The sequence below is a fragment of the Oncorhynchus gorbuscha genome, linkage group LG01, assembly GCF_021184085.1.
Source record: "Oncorhynchus gorbuscha isolate QuinsamMale2020 ecotype Even-year linkage group LG01, OgorEven_v1.0, whole genome shotgun sequence".
Classification (NCBI taxonomy): Eukaryota; Metazoa; Chordata; class Actinopteri; order Salmoniformes; family Salmonidae; genus Oncorhynchus; species Oncorhynchus gorbuscha.
Window position 1 is genome coordinate 69614767 of NC_060173.1, and position 27515 is coordinate 69642281.

Below are 27515 nucleotides of genomic sequence, written 5' to 3' on the forward strand. Positions count from 1 at the left end.
TGTATCACCTTCCTTGTTTTACGGTTTCAACGTCCGTGGTGCGCATGCAACGCAGCATCTGGAGATGTGTGAATGTGATCTGCTCTATAAAATGGTTCTGATCATTTTTTATAAAACATTGGCCTACTTGGGAGCAGTATAACGGTGAGTTGACCTTCTCTCTTTCTCATTGAATTGGATCTTGGTCCAGCTACTGAGAAAAGTTTGGATGTGCGTAAAACCCTCCATTGTCTGCGTTTTAACATTACATGCCCACGGGAAGAAATTACGGAACCTGTAAGTGTGATATAAAACAAGTTTCCTTTTTTAAACAATTTTATTAGAATTATTCGTTCTATTTTTAGGCCTTATCGATAATTAATGTTATCTTGCTTATTGACAATGCTTGGCATGTCCATGTTCAGCCATAATGACATTTACAGTAGACCCACCCCTTATATCAGTAGGAATGCTATTGAAGCCATGCAATTACTTAGAACAATGTGGACTGCAAATTAGGTTCAAGTTAACGTATTTTGCAAAGATAGGTCTACATGTTGTTATTTCGTTTCTGTAAGATATTTAACAAACTATAACGGACTAACGTTGGAATTGGGGTTGATTCCAAGTGATACATAAAAGACCGTACATACACAACTTGAAGCGCCAACACCAGCATGTGCAAGGATAATTGTGTTAGTGAAAATAGAGAAAATATTTCTGGCACACCCCTGAACCTATAGCGCTGCCGCCTGCGGTTAGATTTACCGTTACATTAAGGGCTCTATGTTAATAACAGAACTAATTATTTGAAAGAAAACGAATACTATTTGAACCAAAATCTGAGGTTGATATTGTTTTCGGATTAGGTTGTTAACACTAAATTGTTGCATAATGATGAATGCTGATGTAACAGGAAAATAAGTCAGTTGGAATCTCACATACCCAATGGTTCTCACTAAGGGGACCCGAGTTACGCGTGCATAAATGGAACTTAATTCCCTTTTTATACATTTTTCTTTTTCTTTGTACCCGTATTCTGACCATGGATTTAGGCATGAGGTAATGCAACATCTACTTATTTTTTTCCGATAAAAATAAGACCTTTCTCCGTGCTCTGTAATTAACTAATTGATTAGAGCTCAAGATAATAGCTATTTAAATGAGTATGCAGTATGGATAAGAGGATTTTAAATATATATGACGGATGTGAAACGGCTAGCTTAGCTAGCGGTGGCTAAATAGCATTTCAATCGGTGACGTCACTTGCTCTGACACCTTGAAGTAGTAGTTCCCCTCGCGGGTTTTGTGGAGCGATGCGTAACGATGCTTCGTGGGTGACTGTGGTTGATGTGTGCAGAGGGTCCCGGGTATGGGCGAGGGGACGCTCTAAAGTTATACTGGTACATTATAATTGTTTTAGATTTATTTGACCTTATGACCGCTGTTTTCTTGCGCAACCAGTCATATGTCACCAAACTGAAGCATATCAACATATCAACTTTACCTACCTTTCCCACAGTGATGTTTATGAAATGTGCCATTGTGCAGAATTTGTATTGTATCCATGGCCGTTTAACTTGAAGGGATGAAGCTTGGAGAAGCAAGCCAAATGGGTACGTGTGAGAATGTGATGGCAATGCAAAGCATTGCAAAATGACAGCTGTGCCAAATTTAACCTTTGGGCACTCCCAGACTCCCTGACTCCCTGACATCCCCCTGACATCCCCCTGACTTGCTATGTTTCCTATTTCTATCATGTTAAATATTAGCCACTTTCAGTATCGACAGTAGGCCTAATAACCACACATATTTAACTGCCCATGTACTGTTAGGATCATTAACAGTTGATGATATTTAATGTAAAAACATTATAGATCTCGGCTAGTTAAATCATTATGGAGCTGAGCGCAGACCAGGCAGTTTGAACCTGAAGCCTGGCGCAATACTTCACCGTGTGATCACACAGTTCCGTAGTCAGTGAGGGGTGTTGTACACTATTCTCCCTATTACATACTAAATCAAATCAAATCAAAACGCAACAAGTTCAAAGATTTTACCGAGTACATATAAGGAAATCAGTCAATTGAAATAAATCAATTAGGTGCTAATCTATGGATTTCACATGACTGAGCAGGGGGCTTTATTACAGACAGAAATACTCCTAATTTGTCTGTGAACACATTTTTAAAGTTTATAACCTTTTTGTGCATATGTAACATTTCTGGGATCTTTTATTTCAGCTCATGAAACATGGGACCCAACAGTTTACATACTGGGACCAACAGTTTATACCTAGGATAGGATAAAGTAATCCTTCTACCCCCCCCTTAAAAGATTTAGATGCACTATTGTAAAGTGGCTGTTCCACTGGATGTCATAAGGTGAATGCACCAATTTGTAAGTCGCTCTGGATAAGAGCGTCTGCTAAATGACTTAAATGTTTATATTCTGTTTAATTCTATTTATCTTTTTTTTTCTTGCATAAAGCCCATTTTCCACGAATGCCTAGAAATCATGGAAAATTCCCTAAACCTACATATTGTGAGAAATTGGTGTTTTTAAATCTACGCATGGGTTCTGAAACTGAGCTAAATATTAATGACTATATTTCATTGATCTCTATTCTGAACGCGTTCTCCATAAGCTACGTATAAATTGTACTTTATGATCGTGGGAGACAAATATATGGCAGCAAACTGATGCATATCAACATATCAATTTCCCACAGTGAAGTTTACGTAGCCTTGTGGTTAGAGCATTGGTCCAGTCACCGGAAGGTTGTTGAATCAAATCCCCGAGCTGACAAGGTAAACATGTCATTCTGCCCCTGAACAAGGCAGTTAACCCACTGTTCCCAAGCCCTCATTGAAAATAAGAATTTGTTCTTAACTGACTTGCCCAGTAAAATTAAAAACTGCTGACCTAACTAGGGATGAAATTGAGATCCAAGCTATAGGTTTCAGTATGAGCAAATGACAGAATAGCGTCCGATTTACAGAGCTGATTAATGATTTCTACAATGGTGTGGTCCTTCTGTAGCTCAGTTGGTAGAGCATGGCGCTTGTAACGCCAGGGTAGTGGGTTCGATCCCCGGGACCACCCATACGTAGAATGTATGCACACATGACTGTAAGTCGCTTTGGATAAAAGCGTCTGCTAAATGGCATATATTATTAAATTATATCCCCAGACTTTTCACTGTATTTTTTAGACTTTGTATCATGTTAAATATTAGACACTATTGGTAGCCACCGTCAGTTATACCCACATTTACTGAATATACCAAACATTAGGAACACCATTCTTCACTTCCCTCAGAAGAGCTTCAATTCGTCGGGGCATACTGAATAGTCTACAAGGTGTCGAAAGCGTTCCGCAGGGATGCTGGTCCATGTTGACTCCAATACTTCCCACAGTTGTGTCAAATTGGCTGGATGTCCTTTGGACGGTGGACCATTCTTGATACTGGAAATTGTTAAGTGTGAAAAACCCAACAGCACTGCAGTTCTTGACACAAACTACACAATCCATGTCTCGGTTGCCTCAAGGTTTAAAATCATTATTCAACCTGTCTGCTCCTCTTCATCTACACTGATTGAAGTGGATTTAACAAGTGACATCTTTCACCGGGAATCACCTGGTCATTCTTTGTCATGTAAAGAGCAGACGTTCTTAATGTTTTGTTTACTCAGTGCATAAACGCCACTTTAGTGTTAGTTTAATGACATTTCACGTCATTCTATGACATCGTTAGTTTACCTTTCTCTCCTCTGTCACGTTTGTGTGGTTGTTCCTGACGATCGCTAGCAATAGTGGATCATATTAGGCTAAGATATTACAAGTCAATGATTGGACCTGGTTCAGGGAACACAACTGAAAACGGATTCAGAACCGTGAACAAAAGTGATATATACTGTTCCGGAAAATAAACTTGATTTTAAAAGCATGGGAACCGGTTAATAACGTAATTTTACGTTCCAAGCCAATTTTCCCAGTCCCACAAAAAAAAACACAACAAAGCGCCTATGCAAAGCCCTCACTCTGTCACTTAGAAACATATCCCAGTGATTGCCTGCCAGCTGGACATCTTTGCAAGTGTGTGTGCATGTCTGCCCCTCCCCGCCCCTCCGAAACATGCCTACTGTTGACGTTACAAGCATTATTTTTTTTTAATATTGGAGAAGAATGGATTGACTTTTTCAAAGCTAGTTAAGGATCAAATCAAAATAAAATGTTATTAGTCACATGTGCCGAATACAACAGTGAAATACTTACTTACGAGCCCCTAACCAACAATGCAGTTTAAAAAAAATATGGATAAGGATAAGAGATGAAAGTAACAAGTCATTAAAGAGCAGCAGTAAATTAATAATAGTGAGACGATATACAGGGGGATACCGAATCAGAGTCAATGTGCCGGTTAGTTGATGTAATATGTCCATGTACAGTAGGTAGAGTTATTAAAGTGACTATGCATAGTTGACAACAGAGAGTAGCAGTGGTGTTAAGAGGGGAGGGGGGGCAATGCGAATAGTCTGGGTAGCCATTTGACTAGATGTTCAGGAGACTTATGGCTTGGGGGTAGAAGCTGTATTTTGGACCTAGACTTGGCGCTTTGGTACCGCTTGCCGTAGGGTAGCAGAGAGAACAGTCCATGACTACGGTGGCTGGAGTCTTTGACAATTTTTTGGGCCTTCCTCTGACACCGCCAGGTGTAGAGGTCCTAGATGGCAGAAAGCTTGTCCCCAGTGATGTACTGGGCTGTTCGCACTACCTCTGTAGTGCCTTGCGGTCGGAGGCCGAGCAGTTGCCATACCAGGCAGTGATGCAACCCATCAGGATCCTCTCGATGGTGCAGCTGTAGCACCTTTTGAGGATCTGAACATCCATGCCAGATCTTTTCAGTCTCCTGAGGGGGAATAGGTTTTGTCGTGCCCTGTTCACGACTGTCTTGGTGTGCTTGTACCATGTTAATTTGTTGGTGATGTGGACACCAAGGAACTTGAAGCTCTCAAGCTGTTCAACTGCAGCCCTGTCGATGAGAATGGGGACGTGCTCGGTCCTCTTTTTCCTTTTGTCCAAAATCATCTTCTTTGTCTTGATCACGTTGAGTCCAGTTCTCTGACGTCCTCCCTATAGGCTGTCTCGTCTTTGTCGGTGATCAGACAATTTAATGAGAGGTGTTGGAGTCGTGCCTGGCCGTGCAGTCATGAGTGAACAGGGAGTAAAGGAGGGGACTGAGCATGCACCCCTAAGGGGTCCTTGTGTTGAGGATCAGAGTGTTGGATGTGTTATTACCTACCCTTACCACCTGGGGGCGGCCCGTCAGGAATTCCAGGATCCAGTTGCAGAAGGAGGTGTATTTCCCAGGGCAGTCTGGTGTTGAACGCTGAGCTGTAGTCAATGAATAGCATTCTCACAAATGTGTTCCTTTTGTCCAGGTGGGAAAGAGCAGTGTGGAGTGCAATATGGATTGCATCATCTGTGGATATGTTGGGGCGGTATGCAAATTGGAGTGGGTCTGGGGTTTCTGGGATGATGGTGTTGATGTGAGCCATGACCAACCTTTCAAAGCACTTCCTGGCTACAGACGTGAGTGCTACGGGTCGGTAGTCATTTAGGCAGGTTACCTTAGTGTTCTTGGGCACAGGCACTATGGTGGTCTGCTTAAAACATGTTGGTATTACAGACTCAGACAGGGAGAGGTTGAAAATGTTAGTGAAGACAAATGCCAGTTGGTCAGTGCATGTTCGCAGTACACATCCTGGTAATCCGTCTGGCCCTGCGGCCTTGTGAATGTTGACCTGTTTAAAGGTCTTACTCACATTTGCTGCGGAGAGTGTGATCACACATCCTTATGGAATAGCTGGTGCTGTCATGCATGTTTCAGTGTTATTTGTCTCGAAACTAGCATAGAAGTAGTTTAGCTCGTCTGGTAGGCTCATGTCACTGGGAAACTCTCGGCTGTGCTTCCCTTTTGTACTGTAGTCTGATGGTTTGCAAGCCCTGCCATATCCGACGAGTGTCAGAGCCGGCGTAGTAGGATTCGATCTTAGTCCTGCATTGATGCTTTGCCTGTTTGATGGTTCGTCGGAGGGCATAGCGGGATTTCTTATAGGCTTCCTGGTTAGAATCCCACTCCTTGAAAGTGGCAGCTCTAGCCTTGAGCTCAGTGCGAATGTTGCCTGTAATCCATGGCTTCTGGATGGCGTATGTACGTACGCTCACTGTGGGGACGACGTCATGGATGCACTTTTTGATGAAGCCAATGACTGATGTGGTGTATTCCTCAACGCCATCGGAAGAATCCCGGAACATGTTCCAGTCTGTGATAGCAAAACAGTCATGTAGTTTAGCATCTGCTTCATTTGAGCACTTTTTTATAGACCAAGTCACTAGTACTTCGTGCTTTAATTTTCGCTTGTATGCAGGAATCAGGAGCATAGAGTTGTGGTTGGATTTACCAAATGCAGGGCCTCTCTGTTTGTGGAGTACTGGTGATCTAGAATTGTTTTCCCTCTCGTTACACATTTAACATGTTGATAGAAATTGTTGATAGATTTAAGTTTCCCTGCATTAAAGTCTCCGGCCACTAGGAGCGCCACCTCTGGGTGAGTGGTATCCCGTTAGCTGATTTCCTTATACAACTGACTGAGTGTGGTCTTAGTGCTACATAGCCCAAAGGACATCCTATTGAACTCAAATAAACAGAAAGCAGTTTTGTAATGGTCAGCTTCTGATACTGGGACTTGGTTGTAACCACTGGCAAGATCTAGAGTAGAGAACCACTTGGCACCTGTTGGAGCATCCAATCAGAGCATCAATCATAGATAATGGGCATGCATCCTCCTTGCAAGTTTTGGCATTTAACTGGCTGTAGTTAACGCACATTCTTAGGGAGCCATCTTTCTTCTGAACCAGTATCAAAGATGAACCGTAGGGGCTACAAACTTCCCTCATGACATGCTCTTCTGACAGTTGTCTGATATGACCTGTAACAGCTTCAAACTGATATGGGGGAATGCGACAGTAAACGTGCCTAGTCATCTTCAAACAGTGGGATCTGGTGCTCGGATGTATAGCCAAGGTCACTATAATCTTTTGAGAACACATATTTGAATTGCAACAGCAAGTTCTTAACACCAGTTTGTTCGCCAGGTGTCAAGCCAGATCGATCCATTCAACTCCAGTTAATTTGTCCCTACGACTGAAATCTGGTGACATGTCACAGTAATGGGACCTTGGGTGGTTGTGTCTTTGTTAAATGAGATGGTGGACTCTTGAGGTTGGATTGTATCAAATGAGTAAAGTGCTCCTTATGTAATCCTAGGCTGGAGATACACAACACTAGTGCTAACATTGACCACAGTAACATACGCCAACCCTTCTTCAAAGGTTAATAGAGCCGTTTCAACTAACAGGCCTGCCAGGAAATGGCTCTCGTCATTGTCTAGCGTGAGTAAAACTGCTGACGGTGTGCGGGCTTCTGGGTCCTAATGTCCCACCCGCTATACTGAGATACCTCCGCGTGTTTACAAGAGATCCTGATAATGGAAAACACCAGTGTCACACTTTTATGTTGATAAATGTTCATAATTGAATCATCACAAATCATCCCGTGTAGATATCATCCTCGCTCATCAACTTATCCCTGACCGCTGGCTACGTCCCTTCCGTCTTCAAGAGAGCGAGAGTTGCACCCCTTCTGAAAAAACCTACACTCGATCCCTCCGATGTCAACAACTACAGACCAGTATCCCTTCTTTCTTTTCTCTCCAAAACTCTTGAACGTGCCGTCCTTGGTCAGCTCTCCCGCTATCTCTCTCAGAATGACCTTCTTGATCCAAATCAGTCAGGTTTCAAGACTAGTCATTCAACTGAGACTGCTCTTCTCTGTATCACGGAGGCGCTCTGCACCGCTAAAGCTAACTCTCTCTCCTCTGCTCTCATCCTTCTAGACCTATCGGCTGCCTTCGATACTGTGAACCATCAGATCCTCCTCTCCACCCTCTCCGAGTTGGGCATCTCCGGCGCGGCCCACGCTTGGATTGCGTCCTACCTGACAGGTCGCTCCTACCAGGTGGCGTGGCGAGAATCTGTCTCCTCACCACGCGCTCTCACCACTGGTGTCCCCCAGGGCTCTGTTCTAGGCCCTCTCCTATTCTCGCTATACACCAAGTCACTTGGCTCTGTCATAACCTCACATGGTCTCTCCTATCATTGCTATGCAGACGACACACAATTAATCTTCTCCTTTCCCCCTTCTGATGACCAGGTGGCGAATCGCATCTCTGCATGTCTGGCAGACATATCAGTGTGGATGACGGATCACCACCTCAAGCTGAACTTCGGCAAGATGGAGCTGCTCTTCCTCCCGGGGAAGGACTGCCCGTTCCATGATCTCGCCATCACGGTTGACAACTCCATTGTGTCCTCCTCCCAGAGCGCTAAGAACCTTGGCGTGATCCTGGACAACAAACTGTCGTTCTCAACTAACATCAAGGCGGTGGCCCGTTCCTGTAGGTTCATGCTCTACAACATCCGCAGAGTACGACCCTGCCTCACACAGGAAGCGGCGCAGGTCCTAATCCAGGCACTTGTCATCTCCCGTCTGGATTACTGCAACTCGCTGTTGGCTGGGCTCCCTGCCTGTGCCATTAAACCCCTACAACTCATCCAGAACGCCGCAGCCCGTCTAGTGTTCAACCTTCCCAAGTTCTCTCACGTCACCCCGCTCCTCCGCTCTCTCCACTGGCTTCCAGTTGAAGCTCGCATCCGCTACAAGACCATGGTGCTTGCCTACGGAGCTGTGAGGGGAACGGCACCTCAGTACCTCCAGGCTCTGATCAGGCCCTACACCCAAATAAGGGCACTGCGTTCATCCACCTCTGGCCTGCTCGCCTCCCTACCACTGAGGAAGTACAGTTCCCGCTCAGCTCAGTCAAAACTGTTCGCTGCTCTGGCTCCCCAATGGTGGAACAAACTCCCTCACGACGCCAGGACAGCGGAGTCAATCACCACCTTCCGGAGACACCTGAAACCCCACCTCTTTAAGGAATACCTAGGATAGGATAAAGTAATCCTTCTCACCCCCCTTAAAATATTTAGATGCACTATTGTAAAGTGGTTGTTCCACTGGATGTCATAAGGTGAATGCACCAATTTGTAAGTCGCTCTGGATAAGAGCGTCTGCTAAATGACTTAAATGTAAATGTAAAATAATGCTATATCATTGATCTTACATATAGTCGCTCTTGATATTTACCTTTTGTATTTTATGTGCTTTTATTGATAGGATAGATGAGGACAGGAAAGACAGGAGGAGAGTATGTCAAACAGGCAGTGGACTGGACACAACCCCACACACAACACTGCACTAAGCACTACACATTTGCTATTCTGTCTATCACATTAAGCTACTCGACTTGGTGAAAACGGATGTGATTCTCTGCTATTTGGACATCAATAATTTAGCACTGCCACCTTAGATGTGATCATGGTCATATAGTAGAAAGTAACAGAGAATGGGCATGCCATTGATACAATATTACATTCAGTGATATTTGAAGAGCAAAACAGTCCTATAATTTTACCCTTCAAAAGAAATGTTCATATTTGAAGTGTGAAGGGGGCCTTTACAAGTGGTTTCTTCTCTGGTCGTCACTCGCAGATCAAATCATCAGGTGGTGAACAAAGACTGAAGTAGGGCAAATAGAACTGGGTCATCTCTAGACTCTTTGGTGAGGCCAGATGGCAGAATATCCTCAAGATATTTTGGGTTCTGAAGGTGTACAACAGTTGAACGAAGCTCATGCAGCATTTATAAGTTATATTCTTCAACAATAAATGGGTAAATATAATTACTATCAATGTCCAAAAATGTATATACCAATTCCAGATTGACATTATAAATGAGGTAAATCTTCTCATTCTGAATCAGCTAATATGGCAGCTTAAATCATTTTTACCACTATTCTGTCATTGTAGCACCAGTAGGAGTAGTAATACCAATGATGGTAACACCAATAACACAATTTTGGCAATACCTTTTTTTTCTAAAATGGAGGCCACCAGATGCTCAAATTTTAGATCTTGAACCCTTTAAAAATAGTTTACTAGTGATATGATTAATCATTTTGTTCACAATTTAATTTTTCTTCATTTAAATTGATTAACACCAATGACACTTTTATTTAGAAACACCACCTAATCAACGGCTCCCAAATGGTGAAGCAGTCTAAGGCACTGTATCTCAGTGCAAGAGGTATCACTACAGTACCTGGTTCAAATCCAGGCTGCATCACATCCGGCCGTGATTGGGAGTCCCATAAGGCTGTGCACAATTGGCCCAGCGTCGTTAAGTTTAGGCTGGGGTAGGCTGTCGTTGTAAATAAGAATTTGTTCTTAACTGACTTGCTAAGTTAAATAAAGGTAAAATGTTATTAATGAAATCACTGTGAAAGTCTACACATCCACTCTTCACATTTAGATAGACATACTACATGACCATTTCAGCCACAAGAGCATTAGTGAGGTTGGGTACTGATATTGGGCGATTAGGCCTGGCTCGCAGTTGGCGTTCCAATTCATTCCGATCAAGGCTCTGTTCAAGCCAGTCAAGTTCTTCCATGTTGATCTCAACAAACCATTTTTGGATTAACCATGCTTTGTGCACAGGGGCATTGTCATGGTGAGCACGAAAGGGCCTTCCCAAATCTGTTGCCACAAAGGTTGAAGCACAGAATCGTCTAGAATGTAGTTGTATGCTGTAGCGTTAAGATTTCCCTTTACTGGAACTAAGGGTCCTAGCCCAAACCATGAAAAACAGTCCCAGGCCATTATTCCTCCTCCACCAAACTTTACAGTTGGCCCTATGTATTCGGGAAGGTAGCGTTGTCCTGGCATCCGCTAAACCCAGATTAATCCGTCGGACTGCCAGATGGTAAAGCATGACTCATCCCTCAAGAGAATGCATTTCCACTGCTCCAGAGTCCAATGGTGGCGAGCTTTACACCACTCCAGCCGATATTTGGCATTGCGCAGGTTGATCTTAGGCTTGCTCGCTCATGGAAACGCATTTGATAAAGCTCCCGACAAAGAGTTTTTATGCTGACTTTTCTTGCAGAGGGAGTTTGGAATTCGGTAGTGAGTGTTGCAACCGAGGACAGACACACTTCAGCACTTGGCAGTCCCATTCTTTGAGCTTGTGTGGCCTACCACTTCGCGGCTGAGCCGTTGTTGCTCCTAGACGTTTCCACTTCACAAACAGCACTTGCAGTTCTAACAGGTCAGAAATTTGACAAACTGACATGTTAGAAAGGTTGCATCATATGATGGTGCCACGTTGAAAGTCCCTGAGCTCCTCAGTAAAGCCATTCTACTGCCAATGTTTGTGTATGGAGATTGCATGGCTTTGTACTCAATTTTATACACCTGTCAACAACGGTTGTGGCTGAAATGGCCAAATCCACTCATTTGAAAGAGTGTCCACATAATTTTCTATATACACTATAATGTATCTCTAAATCCCCAAAACATATCACTACAACTCTACTTAATTTGCTTGCTCTAATTTGAGTTTGCATGCCCTAATTCAATTCAACTCATATTAAAGTGCTGTTCATGGTTGCGAAGGCGAGGAATGCAAATGCCACTGCAATTTAAGAATGACCAATGTGTATGTATGTATGCATACCTTCTTGTGTGTGTGACTTATTCTACATTTGGTTGTGTTACAGCCTGAATTCACAATTGATTAAATTCAATTAATTAATTAATTAAGTCTCTAAGAGATTTCCACACCTGGAATGTGCAACATTTGTCCATTATTCTTTTTAAAATACTTCAAGCTTTGTCAAATTGATCATTGCTAGAAAACCATTTTCAGGTCTTGCCATAGATTTTTAAGCAGATTTCACTCAAAACTAAGACCCAGCCACTCAGGAACATTCATTGTCTTCTTGGTAAGCAACTCCAGTTTAGATTTTGCCTTATGTTTTAAGTTATTGTCCTGCTGAAAGGTGAATTCATCTCCCAGTGTCTGGTGGAAAGCAGACTGAACCAGGTTTTCAAGCATACCCATAACATGATGCAGCCACAGCTATGCTTGACAATATGGAGAGTGGTACTCAGTAATGTGTTGTATTGGATTTGCTCCAAAAATAACACTTTGTATTCAGGACAAAAATATAATGGCTTTGCCACATTTTTTGCAGTAGTGCTTTAGTGCCTTGTTGCAAACAGGATACATGTTTCAGAATATTTGTATTCTATACAGGCTTCCTTTCACTCTGTCAATTAGGTTAGTATTGTGGAGTAACTACAATGTTGTTGATCCATCCTCAGTTTTCTCCTATTGTAGTTAGAAGGATGCCTGTATCTTTCTAGTGACTAGGTGTATTGATACAACATCTAAAGTGTAATTAATAACTTCACCATGCTCAAAGGGATATTCATTGTCTGCTTATTTGGTTTACCCATCTACCAATAGCCCTTCTTTACGAGGCATTTGAAAACCTCCCTGGTCTTTGTGGTTAAATTTGTGTCTGAAATTCACTACTCGACTGAGGGACCTTACAATTATCTGTATGTTAAAACACTATCATTGCACAAAGAGTGAGTCGATGTAACCTATTATGTAACTTGATAAGCAAATGATTACTCCTGAACTTATGTAGGCTTGCCATAACGAAGGGGTTGAATAGCTATTGATTCAAGACATTTCAGCTTTACATAATTTTTTTGATTTTTTTTTTCTAAAAACATATTTCCACTTTGGGATTATGGGGTATTGTGTGTAGGCCAGTGACACAAAATCTCAAATGAATCCATTTTAAATTCAGGCTGTAACACAACAAAATGTGGAAAAAGTGAAGGGATGTAAGTCATTTCGTGGAAGAGAACACATACCAAACCACAAAACCAGAGCTGTACTGCGAAAGCAAAGAACAGCGAAAATAAGAAAATGTCAATGATTGTCAAGATATGAAACAGATAGAGGGGGCCATGAACACACACGTGGCTCAAACCACATCCTCTCCAGGGCACACCCCGTTGCCAAGAGAACTTACTATGTAGCATAATTACTATAGTGCCTTCAGAAAGTATTCACACCCCTCAACTTCTTCCTTATTTTGTTGTTTTACAGCCTGAATTTAAAATGGATTAAATGTATAGTTTGTATTACTGGACTACACATACAGCATAATTTCAACATGGAATCAACTATGAATGTTTTATTTTTTTAAGAATTAAAAAGGAAAAGAAGAAATGTCTTCAGTCTTCAACATCTTTGTTATAGCAAGCCTAAATAAGTTCAGGAGTAAACATTTGCTTAACAGGTCACATAATAAGCTGCATGGACTCACTCTGTGAGCAATAATAGTGTTTAACATGATTTTTGAATGACTTCCTCATCTCTGTACCCATTACATATACCCAATCTGTAAGGTCCCTCAGTCGAGCAGTGAATTTCAAACAGATTCAACCACAAAGACCAAGTAGTTTGTCCAATGCCTCACAAAGACGAGCACCTATTGGTAAAAAAAAATTTTTAAAGCAGTCATTGAATATCCCTTTGAGCATGGTGAAGTTATTAATTACACTTTGGATTGTGTATCAAAACACCCAGTCACTACAAAGATACAGGAAAGCACTCAAGGATTTCACCATTAGGCCAATGGTGACTTTAAAACAGATACAGAGTTTAATGGCTGTGATACGAGAAAACTGAGGATGGATCAACAACATTGTAGTTACTCCACAATTACTAACCTAAATGACAGAGTGAAAAGAAGGAAGCCTGTACAGAATACAAATATTCCAAAAGATGCATCCTGTTTGCAACAACACACTAAAGCAATACTGCAAAAAATGTGGCATAGCAATGATCTTTTTGTCCTGAATACAAATTGTTATATTTGGGGCAAATCTAGTGCAACACATTACTGAGTACCACATTACTGAATTCCACTTTTGTTGGCACAATTCCACACCCCATAATTTAAAGCATAGTGGTGGCTGCGTCATGTTATGGGTATGCTTGTAATCGTTAAGGACAAGATAGTTTTTCAGGACAAAAAAAATAATGGAATGGAGCTAAGTGCAGGAAAAATCCTTGAGGGAAAAACCTGGGACAGTCTGCTTTATACCAGACACAGCATGACAATAACCTAAAACATAAGGCCAGATCTACACTGGAGTTGCTTGCCAAGAAGACAGTGAATGTTCCTGAGTGGCCGAGTTACAGTTTGACTTAAATCTGTTTAAAAATGTATGACCTGAAAACAGTGGTCCAGCAATGATCAAAAAACTATTTGACAGAGCTTGAAGAATTTTGAAAAAAATGATGGGTTCCGGGTTGGAGCGAGCGGTCGCATCCGCACTTCGCTCCGCAGGTAGTATAACTTTTTCATTACATTTCATTATAGTACAACGGTTTGATTTGTCTAATCTTAGCAATTTCTTCTTAGCTAGCTACATAGCCATCTTTGTATCAAAGATAATTGCGTAATTATCGTATTTCGTCGTCCTAACGTAGTCTTCACTGCACTGCCCAGCAGCTAGCCAGCTAGCAAACGTCCACTGATTAGCAGCACTGTAGAAACTATTACACTCAACTGAACGACTTGATTAGTGTAGTGTTAGCTAGCTACATAGCTGTCTTTGCTGTCTTTGTATCCAAGATAATTGTGTAGTTTAGAGTGTGTAGTCTTAGAGTGATTATCTTAATTTACCGAGGTTAGCTAGCCAGCTATTTGTCGTCCTTAACGTAGGAGACACTGCTAGCTAGCCAACAGCTAGCCAACGTCTACCGAATAGAACTTCCGCACTCAACAACACTCAACAACCCGGTCGCATTCCGCTTCGCTCCACAGGTAGTATCACATTTTCACTTCATTTCATTACAGTACAACGGTTTGATTTGTTTGATCGTAGCTAGCTACATAGCTAGTTACATAGCCGTCTGTGTATCAAAGATAATTGTGTAGTCTAGAGCGACTTTCTAGGTTAGCTAGCCAGCTATTGTCGTTCTTTTAACGCAACGTAACGTAATCAACACTGCTAGCTAGCCAGCTAGCCCCCGAATAGCAGCACTGTAGAAACGTTTACACTCAACGGAACGACTTGATTAGTGTAGTGTCAACAACGCAGCCACTGCCAGCTAGCCTACAAAGTCAACAACGCAGCCACTGCCAGCTAGCCTACTTCAGCAGTACTGTATCATTTTAATCATTTTAGTCAATAAGATTCTTGCTACGTAAGCTTAACTTTCTGAACATTCGAGACGTGTAGTCCACTTGTCATTCCAATCTCCTTTGCATTAGCGTAGCCTCTTCTGTAGCCTGTCAATTATGTGTCTGTCTATCCCTGTTCTCTCCTCTCTGCACAGACCATACAAACGCTCCACACCGGGTGGCCGCGGCCACCCTAATCTGGTGGTCCCAGCGCGCACGACCCACGTGGAGTTCCAGGTCTCCGGTAGCCTCTGGAACTGCCGATCTGCGGCCAACAAGGCAGAGTTCATCTCAGCCTATGCCTCCCTCCAGTCCCTCGACTTCTTGGCACTGACGGAAACATGGATCACCACAGACAACACTGCTACTCCTACTGCTCTCTCTTCGTCCGCCCACGTGTTCTCGCACACCCCGAGAGCTTCTGGTCAGCGGGGTGGTGGCACCGGGATCCTCATCTCTCCCAAGTGGTCATTCTCTCTTTCTCCCCTTACCCATCTGTCTATCGCCTCCTTTGAATTCCATGCTGTCACAGTTACCAGCCCTTTCAAGCTTAACATCCTTATCATTTATCGCCCTCCAGGTTCCCTCGGAGAGTTCATCAATGAGCTTGATGCCTTGATAAGCTCCTTTCCTGAGGACGGCTCACCTCTCACAGTTCTGGGTGACTTTAACCTCCCCACGTCTACCTTTGACTCATTCCTCTCTGCCTCCTTCTTTCCACTCCTCTCCTCATTTGACCTCACCCTCTCACCTTCCCCCCCTACTCACAAGGCAGGCAATACGCTCGACCTCATCTTTACTAGATGCTGTTCTTCCACTAACCTCATTGCAACTCCCCTCCAAGTCTCCGACCACTACCTTGTATCCTTTTCCCTCTCGCTCTCATCCAACACCTCCCACACTGCCCCTACTCGGATGGTATCGCGCCGTCCCAACCTTCGATCTCTCTCCCCCGCTACTCTCTCCTCTTCCATCCTATCATCTCTTCCCTCTGCTCAAACCTTCTCCAACCTATCTCCTGATTCTGCCTCCTCAACCCTCCTCTTCTCCCTTTCTGCATCCTTTGACTCTCTATGTCCCCTATCCTCCAGGCCGGCTCGGTCCTCCCCTCCCGCTCCGTGGCTCGACGACTCATTGCGAGCTCACAGAACAGGGCTCCGGGCAGCCGAGCGGAAATGGAGGAAAACTCGCCTCCCTGCGGACCTGGCATCCTTTCACTCCCTCCTCTCTACATTTTCCTCCTCTGTCTCTGCTGCTAAAGCCACTTTCTACCACTCTAAATTCCAAACATCTGCCTCTAACCCTAGGAAGCTCTTTGCCACCTTCTCCTCCCTACTGAACCCCCCCCCCGTCCTCCCTCTCTGCAGATGACTTCGTCAACCATTTTGAAAAGAAGGTCGACGACATCCGATCCTCGTTTGCTAAGTCAAACGACACCGCTGGTTCTGCTCACACTGCCCTACCCTGTGCTCTGACCTCTTTCTCCCCTCTCTCTCCAGATGAAATCTCGCGTCTTGTGACGGCCGGCCGCCCAACAACCTGCCCGCTTGACCCTATCCCCTCCTCTCTTCTCCAGACCATTTCCGGAGACCTTCTCCCTTACCTCACCTCGCTCATCAACTCATCCATGACTGCTGGCTACGTCCCTTCTGTCTTCAAGAGAGCGAGAGTTGCACCCCTTCTGAAAAAACCTACACTCGATCGCTCCGATGTCAACAACTACAGACCAGTATCCCTTCTTTCTTTTCTCTCCAAAACTCTTGAACGTGCCGTCCTTGGCCAGCTCTCCCGCTATCTCTCTCATAATGACCTTCTTGATCCGAATCAGTCAGGTTTCAAGACTAGTCATTCAACTGAGACTGCTCTTCTCTGTATCACGGAGGCACTCCGCACTGCTAAAGCTAACTCTCTCTCCTCTGCTCTCATCCTTCTAGACCTATCGGCTGCCTCCTATACTGTGAACCATCAGATCCTTCTCTCCACCCTCTCCGAGTTGGGCATCTCCGGCGCGGCCCACGCTTGGATTGCGTCCTACCTGACAGGTCGCTCCTACCAGGTGGCGTGGCGAGAATCTGTCTCCTCACCACGCGCTCTCACCACTGGTGTCCCCCAGGGCTCTGTTCTAGGCCCTCTCCTATTCTCGCTATACACCAAGTCACTTGGCTCTGTCATAACCTCACATGGTCTCTCCTATCATTGCTATGCAGACGACACACAATTAATCTTCTCCTTTCCCCCTTCTGATGACCAGGTGGCGAATCGCATCTCTGCATGTCTGGCAGACATATCAATGTGGATGACGAATCACCACCTCAGGCTGAACCTCGGCAAGACGGAGCTGCTCTTCCTCCCGGGGAGGGACTGCCCATTCCATGATCTCGCCATCACGGTTGACAACTCCATTGTGTCCTCCTCCCAGAGCGCTAAGAGCCTTGGCGTGATCCTGGACAACACCCTGTCGTTCTCAACTAACATCAAGGCGGTGGCCCGTTCCTGTAGGTTCATGCTCTACAACATCCACAGAGTACGACCCTGCCTCACACAGGAAGCGGCGCAGGTCCTAATCCAGGCACTTGTCATCTCCCGTCTGGATTACTGCAACTCGCTGTTGGCTGGGCTCCCTGCCTGTGCCATTAAACCCCTACAACTCATCCAGAACGCCGCAGCCCGTCTGGTGTTCAACCTTCCCAAGTTCTCTCACGTCACCCCGCTCCTCCGCTCTCTCCACTGGCTTCCAGTTGAAGCTCGCATCCGCTACAAGACCATGGTGCTTGCCTACGGAGCTGTGAGGGGAACGGCACCTCAGTACCTCCAGGCTCTGATCAGGCCCTACACCCAAACAAGGGCACTGCGTTCATCCACCTCTGGCCTGCTCGCCTCCCTACCACTGAGGAAGTACAGTTCCCGCTCAGCCCAGTCAAAACTGTTCGCTGCTCTGGCCCTCCAATGGTGGAACAAACTCCCTCACGACGCCAGGACATCGGAGTCAATCACCACCTTCCGGAGACACCTGAAACCCCACCTCTTTAAGGAATATCTAGGATAGGATAAAGTATTCCTTCTACCCCCCCTTAAAAGATTTAGATGCACTGGATGTCATAAGGTGAATGCACCAATTTGTAAGTCGCTCTGGATAAGAGCGTCTGCTAAATGACTTAAATGTAAATGTAAATGTAAATGGGCAAATGTTGCACAATCCAGGTGTGGAAAGCTCTTAGAGTTACCCTTAAAAACTCACAGCTGTAATCACTGTCAACGGTTATTCTCACACGAAGTGAGTCAGTGGGTTGAATACTTATCTAGTCAAGATACATTAGTGTTTGATTTTTCATGATTTAAAAAAATGTATTTTTTTAAATGATCCTACCTTGACATTAGAGTATTTTGTGTAGATGTCTGACAAATTTTTTTTTTACAATTAAATCCATTTGAATTCCACTTTTTAAAGCAACATAATGTGGAAAAGGTCAAGGGATGTGAATACTTTGACAGTAGTGTATGAACAAAAGAAACACCTAATGATATTGAGGGCGAGCATATAGCAACATTGAACACTGATTGATCAGTTATCTATCATATTTAGCTAAATTGACATTCACCATTAATTCATAATTATTAACATGTGGGAAATCTGTTTGTTATTCTAAAAGAGATGGTTAACACAAGTAGTAAATGACTCAACTAAATCTGAGATTAAGTTCCCTGTCTATATCCTGTACTATATTCAAAATAGTCTTAAAAACAGACAAAACATGTTTAAAAAATGGCTGTGTAGATATGCGACAGCTTGAGACAGAGACATGGGAGGGGGGGGGATCCACAAACTCAAGAACATAACATAACAGCAACACGGAATATTATAATGTCACTATGGTTACGAGAGTCTGCCCGCCCCTCAAACATAGTTCTCTATTTGTCACTCTGTGTCACTCTGCTCTAAAACCCTGGGGGAACATGGTCTCTGCTGAACTCTGAAAGGACAATTGTCTCGCGCCAAGGAAGAACTATCCTGCTTTACTCTGACACTTTGGAAGTATGCAATAATACAGCTGGTTTTGGTAGGTGCACATTTGTGTTTTGGTTTCTTCAATTGTTGATTGTGTATTCATTATTTCAAGTAAAGCATTTATTTGACTTGACGTTTAGGTAGAATTGGGAAAGTATTGGGAAGCGAAAATCTAAACCCAAAAATTGTTCCAAAATAAAAGTTGCAGTATTGAGAACTGTAAACTATGGCTAACAATATTTTTTTCTCAGGTTCAATGTACAATTGATTAATCATGATTAGGTTCACATCATCAAAACAACTTAGGAAGCTCATACCCAAGGGCACACCCTTGAGACCTGGCTGTTATACCAGGCCAGTTTAGAACTTAGTAATATATAAATAAAGATGTAACCAGGTGGCTCAGTGATACTGAATCTATATAATTAAATGTTGCACACTGTGGCTCAAATATCTAGTGGTTAAGAGGTTGGGGCCGTTAATGCTCAAATGACTCATCCTTAAATAACCCATAGGAGAACCCTTTTTGGTTTCAGGTAGAACCCTTTTTGATTTCAGGTAGAACCCTTTTTGGTTCCAGGTAGAACTATTTTGGGTTCCGTGTAGAACCCTCTGTGGAAAGGGTTCTACATGGGACCCAAAATTGTTCTACCTGGAACAAAAAAGGTTCTACCTGGAACCAAAAATGCTTCTTCAAAAGGTTATCCTATGTGGACAGCAGAAAAACCTTTAAGATTCTAGATAGCACCTTTTGTAACACCTTACTCTAATGCTGTTGCCACCATAGAATTATATAAAGAAGAGCAAATTATAGGACCTCTATAGTGGCCACACGGTTTTTACCATGATCTTACTCCAGACAAAAGGCTATAGCACTTCTGCAAATATTAAAAAAAAAAAATATATATATATATATATATATATTAGAGGGGGGAAAAACGTGTGTGAAGGTTGTAACTACAGATCACAATGAAATACAGCCCTGAGTCCTTGGATTTGGCCTTGTGTTAATGAGTCAGGAAACATAGTTTATTTAAAACTTCACTGTGGAAAAGGTCATGTGTTGATCTGCTTCAGTTTGCTGCCATGAGGCTGGTTTCACAATTGTCTCTAGTGTAGCAGTGGGGGGTCAGTAAAGGCTTGCTGCTCCAGACCAAAAACAGATCTGACCAAAGCCAGGATACACAGCTACCACCCAACCTCCAACCTAATTATATTCAGGTGTGTGTAACTAGGGTCTTACCCTTCCTGGCCAGCAGATGTAGCCAACGAGCGGGAATATACCGACCTTCACATGCCCAACCTCTCACTCCATCACACCAGCGGTCATACAGTAAAATAAATATAAAACATTTGTAATTTATATCTACAACCCACTTAACCAAACGTCTCACTCATATACCTATCTCTTATCAATAGAGCTTATCAATTTGTAAATTACAGTGCATATGGAGAATGGTGTTATTTCTATCAGAATCTGTAGACACACCTCCACCACACATTCATTTCTTTGATGTCCACCCAAAACGAATAGTATGCTATTCTCATGTTTAAGTTGAAGGTCAGAATATGTGTAGAGAGAAAGGGGCATAGAAAAGGAATTACGTTCCATTTACGCATGCTTACCTCAGGTTGGAATTCCCCCCTATCTGCCTAAACCAAGACAGGAGGCTCACACAACAACTCTGAGGCCAATGCTTTTTAAGGATGAATCAAGAGTTGAGGTTGAATATGTTTCTCAGCATACTCATCCAGATGCCTAGCTATTTCTCTCCAACTTGTTGCCTCTATATAGCCTATAAAAACAGTCACAAACATTTACCCACAAGGACATTTACAATGTTGTATGATATGTGGCACCAGCAATCTAATATCTATGAAGAACACTAGCCAAAATGACACGATGGCAGGCATATATGATTTAATTTTAAAACAAATGTATATTCTGTTTTCAAATAAGTCTAGATCAGATCTATCATTATGGTCTGTAAGATCTATCTTGGCTAGAATTGTTATATTGTAGTCTACCATTCCTTTTTACAATTTCATAGTAGTAAGCCTAAACAGTGTAATTCTCTTTTACCAAGAGTATATCAATGGAGGCTGGTGGGAGGAGCTATAGGAGGACGGCTCATTGTAAATGGCCAGAATGGAATAAATGGAGGCCGACAGTAAATATGTAAGAAAATGTATGCACTCAGTACTGTAAGTTGCTCTGGATAAGAGTGTCTGCCAAATGACTAACATGTAAATGTAAAATATGGAAGTTTGACTGTTCCATTGATTCCATTCCAGCCCGTATAATGAGCCCGTCTTCCTATATCTCCTCCCACCAGCCTCCACTGGAGTATATGGGCTGTTCCAAGGGAGGCACAGTGGTGGATGACTGCATTTGAAGGCTGGACTGACAGAGTGGAGAGCGAACTTTAGGATGAGGGAGACAACATTCCTCAGTCTATGTGATATTGTCTAGCAACAGTGTCATTACAGGGAAGCACTGTCTGTGGAGCAGCCTGTTGCCATTTGTCTGTGGAGGGCTGCCACTAATGTAGAGTACCGAACAATCTTGTTATTGTTTGGTCTAGGTTTGTCAACTGCATGCACAGTCACTAATCAAATTGCCAGTCTCATCCGGGAAAAAATGTTACACCTTCATATCAAGACATCAACTGAGGCTGAGTTCAGAGACATAGTAACAGATTCCTGGACCGTCAACCAGAATCAGGTCAGTGCTGTGGAGCAATCGATGACACATATACCCATCATAGCTCCACCACAAGACAAGTGGGACTTGTTTAACAGATAGAGGTTTTACTCTTGGTCCAGAAAGGGGTTGTAGATCACAAATGAACATTAACATCGGACATCCAGATTGGTTGGGTAGGCACAGTACATGATGCCCGTGTGCTGGCAAACTCAGCACCGTTTACCAAGGGTCAGGAGGGCAGACTACTCCAATGATGGACTGAGACCTTTGTGCCACTTGTAATATTAGGAGATGCCGCACACCCACTTCTTCCATGGCTGATGAAGCCCTACTCAGAGAGCAATCACACCTGTGTAGATCAACTTTAATGAGAGGATCAGTAGTTCTCACATGACTTTAGAGAGGGCTTTTGGTCAACCGAAGGGAAGATGGGGGTGTTTGCTTAAACGCAATGACTCTCACATTGACATAATGAACACTCTAATTACGGCATTCTGGGTGCTGAATAAATTTTAGCGAAATGTATAATGAGTCTTTTGAGGAGGATGAAGTACAACAACAAATCATTCTCAGCAATGCAACTGGAAGGGAGCACCTGGCACCATCTCTACGGTGAAGCATGGGGGTGGCAGCATCATGCTGTGGGGATTTTTTTCAGTGGCAGGGACTGGGAGACTAGTCAGGATCGAGGGAAAGATGAACAGAGCAAAGTACAGAGAGATACTTGATGAAAACCTGCTCCAGCGTGCTCAGGACCTCAGACTGGAGCAAAGGTTCACCTTCCAACTGTCACGAATCCCGCTTCCTGTGTCTGTCCTGGAGTGTGTTTCCGGTGTCCTGGAACGCACCCTGTCTGGTTGCCGGGCGAATTAGCTTGTTGGGAGATCGATGTTCACCCGCACCTGTATCCCCATCAGTAATCTGCACACCTGTCCTGATCATCACCTCTCCCCTTCAAAAGCTCTGACCTGACATCCATTCCCTGCCGGATCGTTAGCCATGAACAGTATGTTGTGCCATAGTATCAGCCTCAAGTTGGATAGAATTTGTTTTGTTGTTTTTTACGTATTGCATGCCTTAAACTTACCTCCGTTTGTTCTGTATTCAGTTACTCACCCGGATCATTTACCCCATTCCCGCCTGGTCGTCGGAGGATTCCGCTACCCCATTGGATCCACCTATTTACTCCCATCAACTCACCACCGCTGCCCGCTACGCCACCTGGATATATCTACCCATTCACATTCACTTGTAAATAAATACTCACCTTCTTCCTACTCTCCTTGTCCTGGTCTGCTTCTGGGTTCGATTTTGAAAGAACATGACACCAACAGGACAACAACCCTAAGCACACAACCAAGACAACACAGGAGTGGCTTCAGGACAAGTCTCTGAATGTCCTTGAGTGGCCCAGCCAGAGCCTGAACTTGAACCCAATCGAACATCTCTGGAGATACCTGAAAATTGCTGTGCATTGACAATCCCCATCCAACCTGATAGAGCTTGAGAGGATCTGCAGAGAAGAATGGGAGAAACTCCCCAAATACAGGTGTACCAAGCTTATAGCGTCATACCCAAGTAGACTCGAGACTGTAATCGCTGCCAAAGGTGCTTCAACAAAGTACTGAGTAAAGGGTCTGAATACTTATTTAAATGTCAGATTTCAGATTTTTCTTTGTCATTATGGGGTATTGTGTGTAGATTGAAGAGGATAATAAACAATTTAATAAATTTTAGAACAAGGCTGTAACGTGACAAAATGTGGAAAAAGGGAAGGGGTCTGAATACTTTCAGAATGAACATAAAGTGTAATATTGGGATGCAAATCTCCAATTTATATCTGTTTTAAAACTACCAAGAAACACTCTTTGTGACACAGATTTAGCCCCCTGCAGTAAAAGGTTAAATAGCCTTTTGCCCCCTTATGTTCGCAAATATTCTCATAAACCACTGTATTTTGTGGGTATTTGTCAATTCCACCCATATCCGAGATCTCCAATAAGGTATCAGTTTCACAGAAAGTTAATGTCGCCCCTTTACCCTTATTTGAACTAATTTTGTTGTATCTTAGCTAATTTAGCTAATTAAGTTAGTTAATAGTATGTAAAAAATAACGTTAGCTGGCTAACAAAAGTTTAATGACCAACGGAAAATAACTAAAATCACTTGGTTGCAACTTCGTATGTTAACATTTTTGCATGCGAACATCAGCAAAGGGTGTTGCCGCGTCACAATACCTCGTACCCTGGTCCTGGATCTTGGACCCACTGCCTGGGCAGGGTCCAGGATATGTGAAAGCGCCCGTAGAGTGTAGGGATGCAGACTTCCTAGTGTATGAGTGCCCTGTAGGGATGTAGACTTCCTAGTGTGCCTTTTAACACAAATACTTTCCTGTGACGTGACGTGAATTGGTCATTTAGCATGTACTTTATGCGCACAAAACATTATGAACACCTTCCTAATTTTGAGTTGCACCCTCTCCACCCTTTTGCCCTCAGAACAGATTCAATTTATTAGGGCATTGACTCTAAAAGGTGTCAAAAGCATTCCACTGGGATGCTGGTCCATGTTGACTCCAATGCTTACCACAGTTGTGTAAAGTTGGCTGGATGTCGTTTGGGTGGTGGACCATTCTTGATACAAACTGGAAATTGTTGAGTGTGAAAGACCCAGCAGCGCTGCTGTTCTGAAAAGAAACTGGTGCGCCTGGCACCTACTACCAAACCCCGTTCAAAGGCACTTAAATATTTTGTCTTGCCCATTCACCTTCTGAATGGCTCACATACACAATCCATGTCTCTATTGTCTCAAAGCTTCAAAATCCTTCTTTAACCTGTGTGGGTTTATCAATATGTGGTTGTAGCTGTCACCTGGATTCCCCTTGGCAGTCTATTTCATGGAAAGTACAGTTGTTCTTAATGATTTGTACACTCAGTGTACATCTACATCCATTCAGACAATAGTGATGTGTACTTCTAAGTGCAAACGTGAACATTTTGGCATTGACAAAGCTGCTTTTTTCTTATTTTCACAGATATAGCTAGCTTCCCTCTCCACTGGCCCCAAGATGGAGGTGATGAGGACCTTCAACCAGCCTACAACCTCCAGCCATCCAACCCCCACCCTTAACGACTCAGACACCTGCATTACCCTGTACAACCACCGGGGTTATGCCCGAGTCCTCATGCCCCTCTTCTACTGCATCGTCTTCTCCGTGGGGTTGCTGGGCAATGCCCTGGCCTTCCACATCATCCGCCCCAACGTGAAGAAGATGAACTCCACCACGCTCTACTCCGCCAACCTGGTCATCTCCGACATCCTGTTCACACTGTCACTACCGTTACGGATAATCTACTACGCCCTGGGCTTCCACTGGCCCCTGGGGGAGGCCCTGTGTAAGTTCACAGGGCTGATCTTCTACATCAACACTTACGCCGGGGTCAACTTCATGACCTGCCTCAGTGTGGACCGGTTCATTGCTGTCGTCTTGCCGCTCCGATTCGCACGCTTCCGTAAGGTCTCCAATGTCCGGTACATTTGTGTCGGGGTGTGGTTGCTGGTCTTAATGCAAACTCTGCCCCTCCTCTCCATGCCCATGACTAACGAGGAACCTGATGGCTTCATCACCTGTATGGAGTATCCCAACTTCGAACCGGTGCCCAACATCTCCTATATCCTGATTGGCGCCGTATTCCTAGGCTACGGAGTCCCCGTGGTGACCATCCTGGTGTGCTACTCCATACTGTGCTATAAACTCCGCCTCGCCGCCAAGGCCAATCAGCTGACGGACAAGTCGGGGCGCAGCCAAAAAGCAATCGGGGTGATCTGCTGCGTCTCCCTGGTGTTTGTGGTCTGTTTCAGCCCCTATCACATCAACCTCCTCCAATACATGATCCGAAAGCTGATCTACACACCAGACTGTGCTGAACTCACAGCCTTCCAGATCTCCTTACACTTCACTGTTTGTCTGATGAACCTCAACTCCTGCCTGGATCCATTCATCTACTTCTTTGCCTGTAAGGGTTACAAGAGTAAGGTGCTGAAGATCCTGAAGAGGCAGGTGAGCGTGTCCTTCTCCAGCGCAGCACGGACATTGCCCGAGGGGTCGTCCAGAGACGTCAACGATGGTATGAAGATCCACCTCAACATCACCAGACACAAACCGTGAGAGAATGGTGAAAGGTGAGCCGACGACCAACCAACAGAATGGTGCGCCAAAGACCAACCAACATATTGGAGAGCCAACAACCATCAATCAGACCGGTGAGCCAACGATCAGCCAACAGACCGGTGAGCCAATGACCAGTCAACGACCAGTGAGAATGATGAGCCAATGACCAACAGTTCAGCAGCCAACAATCCGTTCCCAGCAGTGAGACAGAAACCAGCAAATTGCCAGAGGATCTCTGAGGAGAACTATAACTGTATAACTGATTACAAGTTTAAAGAGGCATCTTCTGGAAATAGAGACACTGATCTAGGACAGCCCAGGTAGCAGACTGTTTCTGCATCCAACAAAGTGCTTGCCTATATAATGACAAGTTGATCAAAAGAAGAAACACATAAGAACATTATTACACAGCATGGCCACTTGCATGAGAAGATGTATTGAAATGGACAGCTGAATATTACTTAATTGTTTCAGAGATTCTGACCAAAGAATACAAAGCTTTGGACCATTACAATGCAGAGGAATGAAGATTAGAAACCATGTTGATTATACTTTTTGTATATACACTTAATGAATTATTCTTCAAAATAACCTTGTGATTATTGATAAATGTAAAATAGTTCAACACCATGTACTAAATGTAACCATGTCCCTCAATGAATTGAATCAGGATCAATGACATTTTTTACCAAGATGTTCAAATGTATGATTTTGTTTGTTCACAATGGTTTCCCTCTGTTCTTGATTAATGTGATTGTTGTATGTGGCCATCAAACCATGTCATTTTAAATAAATAAGAAATATAAATAAATTATCCCGTGGTGTTCAAGGTCATTTGGTATTTCTCAGAAAGATACAATAAATATCCGTCCACATTGGTGATGTTGACCTGACTTCACTGTAGGTCCACAACGCTTGCCCAGCACAACGCAGTAACTTTGCTGAGCCCCAAGAGGGCAGTGTTACACAGAATACAGTAGAATATAGACTGATTGTTTTATAACACGATTGTGTCCTTTATTCACTGGATGCTTGTTTGTAAAAGTCATGTCTAAATTAGCCTGGGGACATGCCTAAGAAAGGAATGTTTTATTAGTTTGGAATGATCAACCCACATTGGCCTGCATTCGTCTGTCCACCAAAACATTTACACCTGCTAGACTAACCTATACTGTTGTTTTCTGAGAGTGCTGCATGGAGTGATATTAGTGCCACCACAAATTGAATCTGAATTATTTGAATTTGTGTTAAGAATAATTGAATTCTGTAATATAATTCCATAGTGCTGGGTTCCATAAGAATACACCTATACCCCAACCTAAAGAAGTGCTGCCAGAAACACAGACATGATGCCAACCACATGATGGCTGTCACAGGAAGACATCACACAGACTGCTGTCACAACAACATATT

At 43.5% G+C, this 27515-nt stretch overlaps 1 protein-coding gene across 3 annotated transcripts; it reads left to right on the top strand.

Annotated features, from left to right (window-relative positions):
• Nucleotides 1-26916, top strand: LOC124041471 (G-protein coupled receptor 183). 3 transcript variants are annotated; one of them, XM_046359105.1, is made up of 3 exons: nucleotides 18907-19276; nucleotides 21561-21949; nucleotides 24966-26916. In XM_046359105.1, the coding sequence occupies exon 3, from the start codon at nucleotides 24999-25001 to the stop codon at nucleotides 26097-26099; it is 1101 nt and encodes a 366-aa protein (XP_046215061.1). In that variant the 5' UTR covers nucleotides 18907-19276; nucleotides 21561-21949; nucleotides 24966-24998; the 3' UTR covers nucleotides 26100-26916. The 3 variants fall into 3 exon arrangements, with proteins under 3 accessions (XP_046215053.1, XP_046215061.1, XP_046215043.1); XM_046359097.1 differs by lacking the exons at nucleotides 18907-19276; nucleotides 21561-21949 and adding an exon at nucleotides 1-144; XM_046359087.1 differs by lacking the exon at nucleotides 21561-21949 and having other exon boundaries at nucleotides 18990-19276.
• The last annotated feature ends 599 nt before the right edge of the window (nucleotides 26917-27515 follow it).

Excerpts from the sequence above, each read along its gene's own strand:
- LOC124041471 (XM_046359097.1), top strand. The coding sequence starts at position 24,999 with ATGGAGGTGATGAGGACCTTCAACCAGCCTACAACCTCCAGCCATCCA.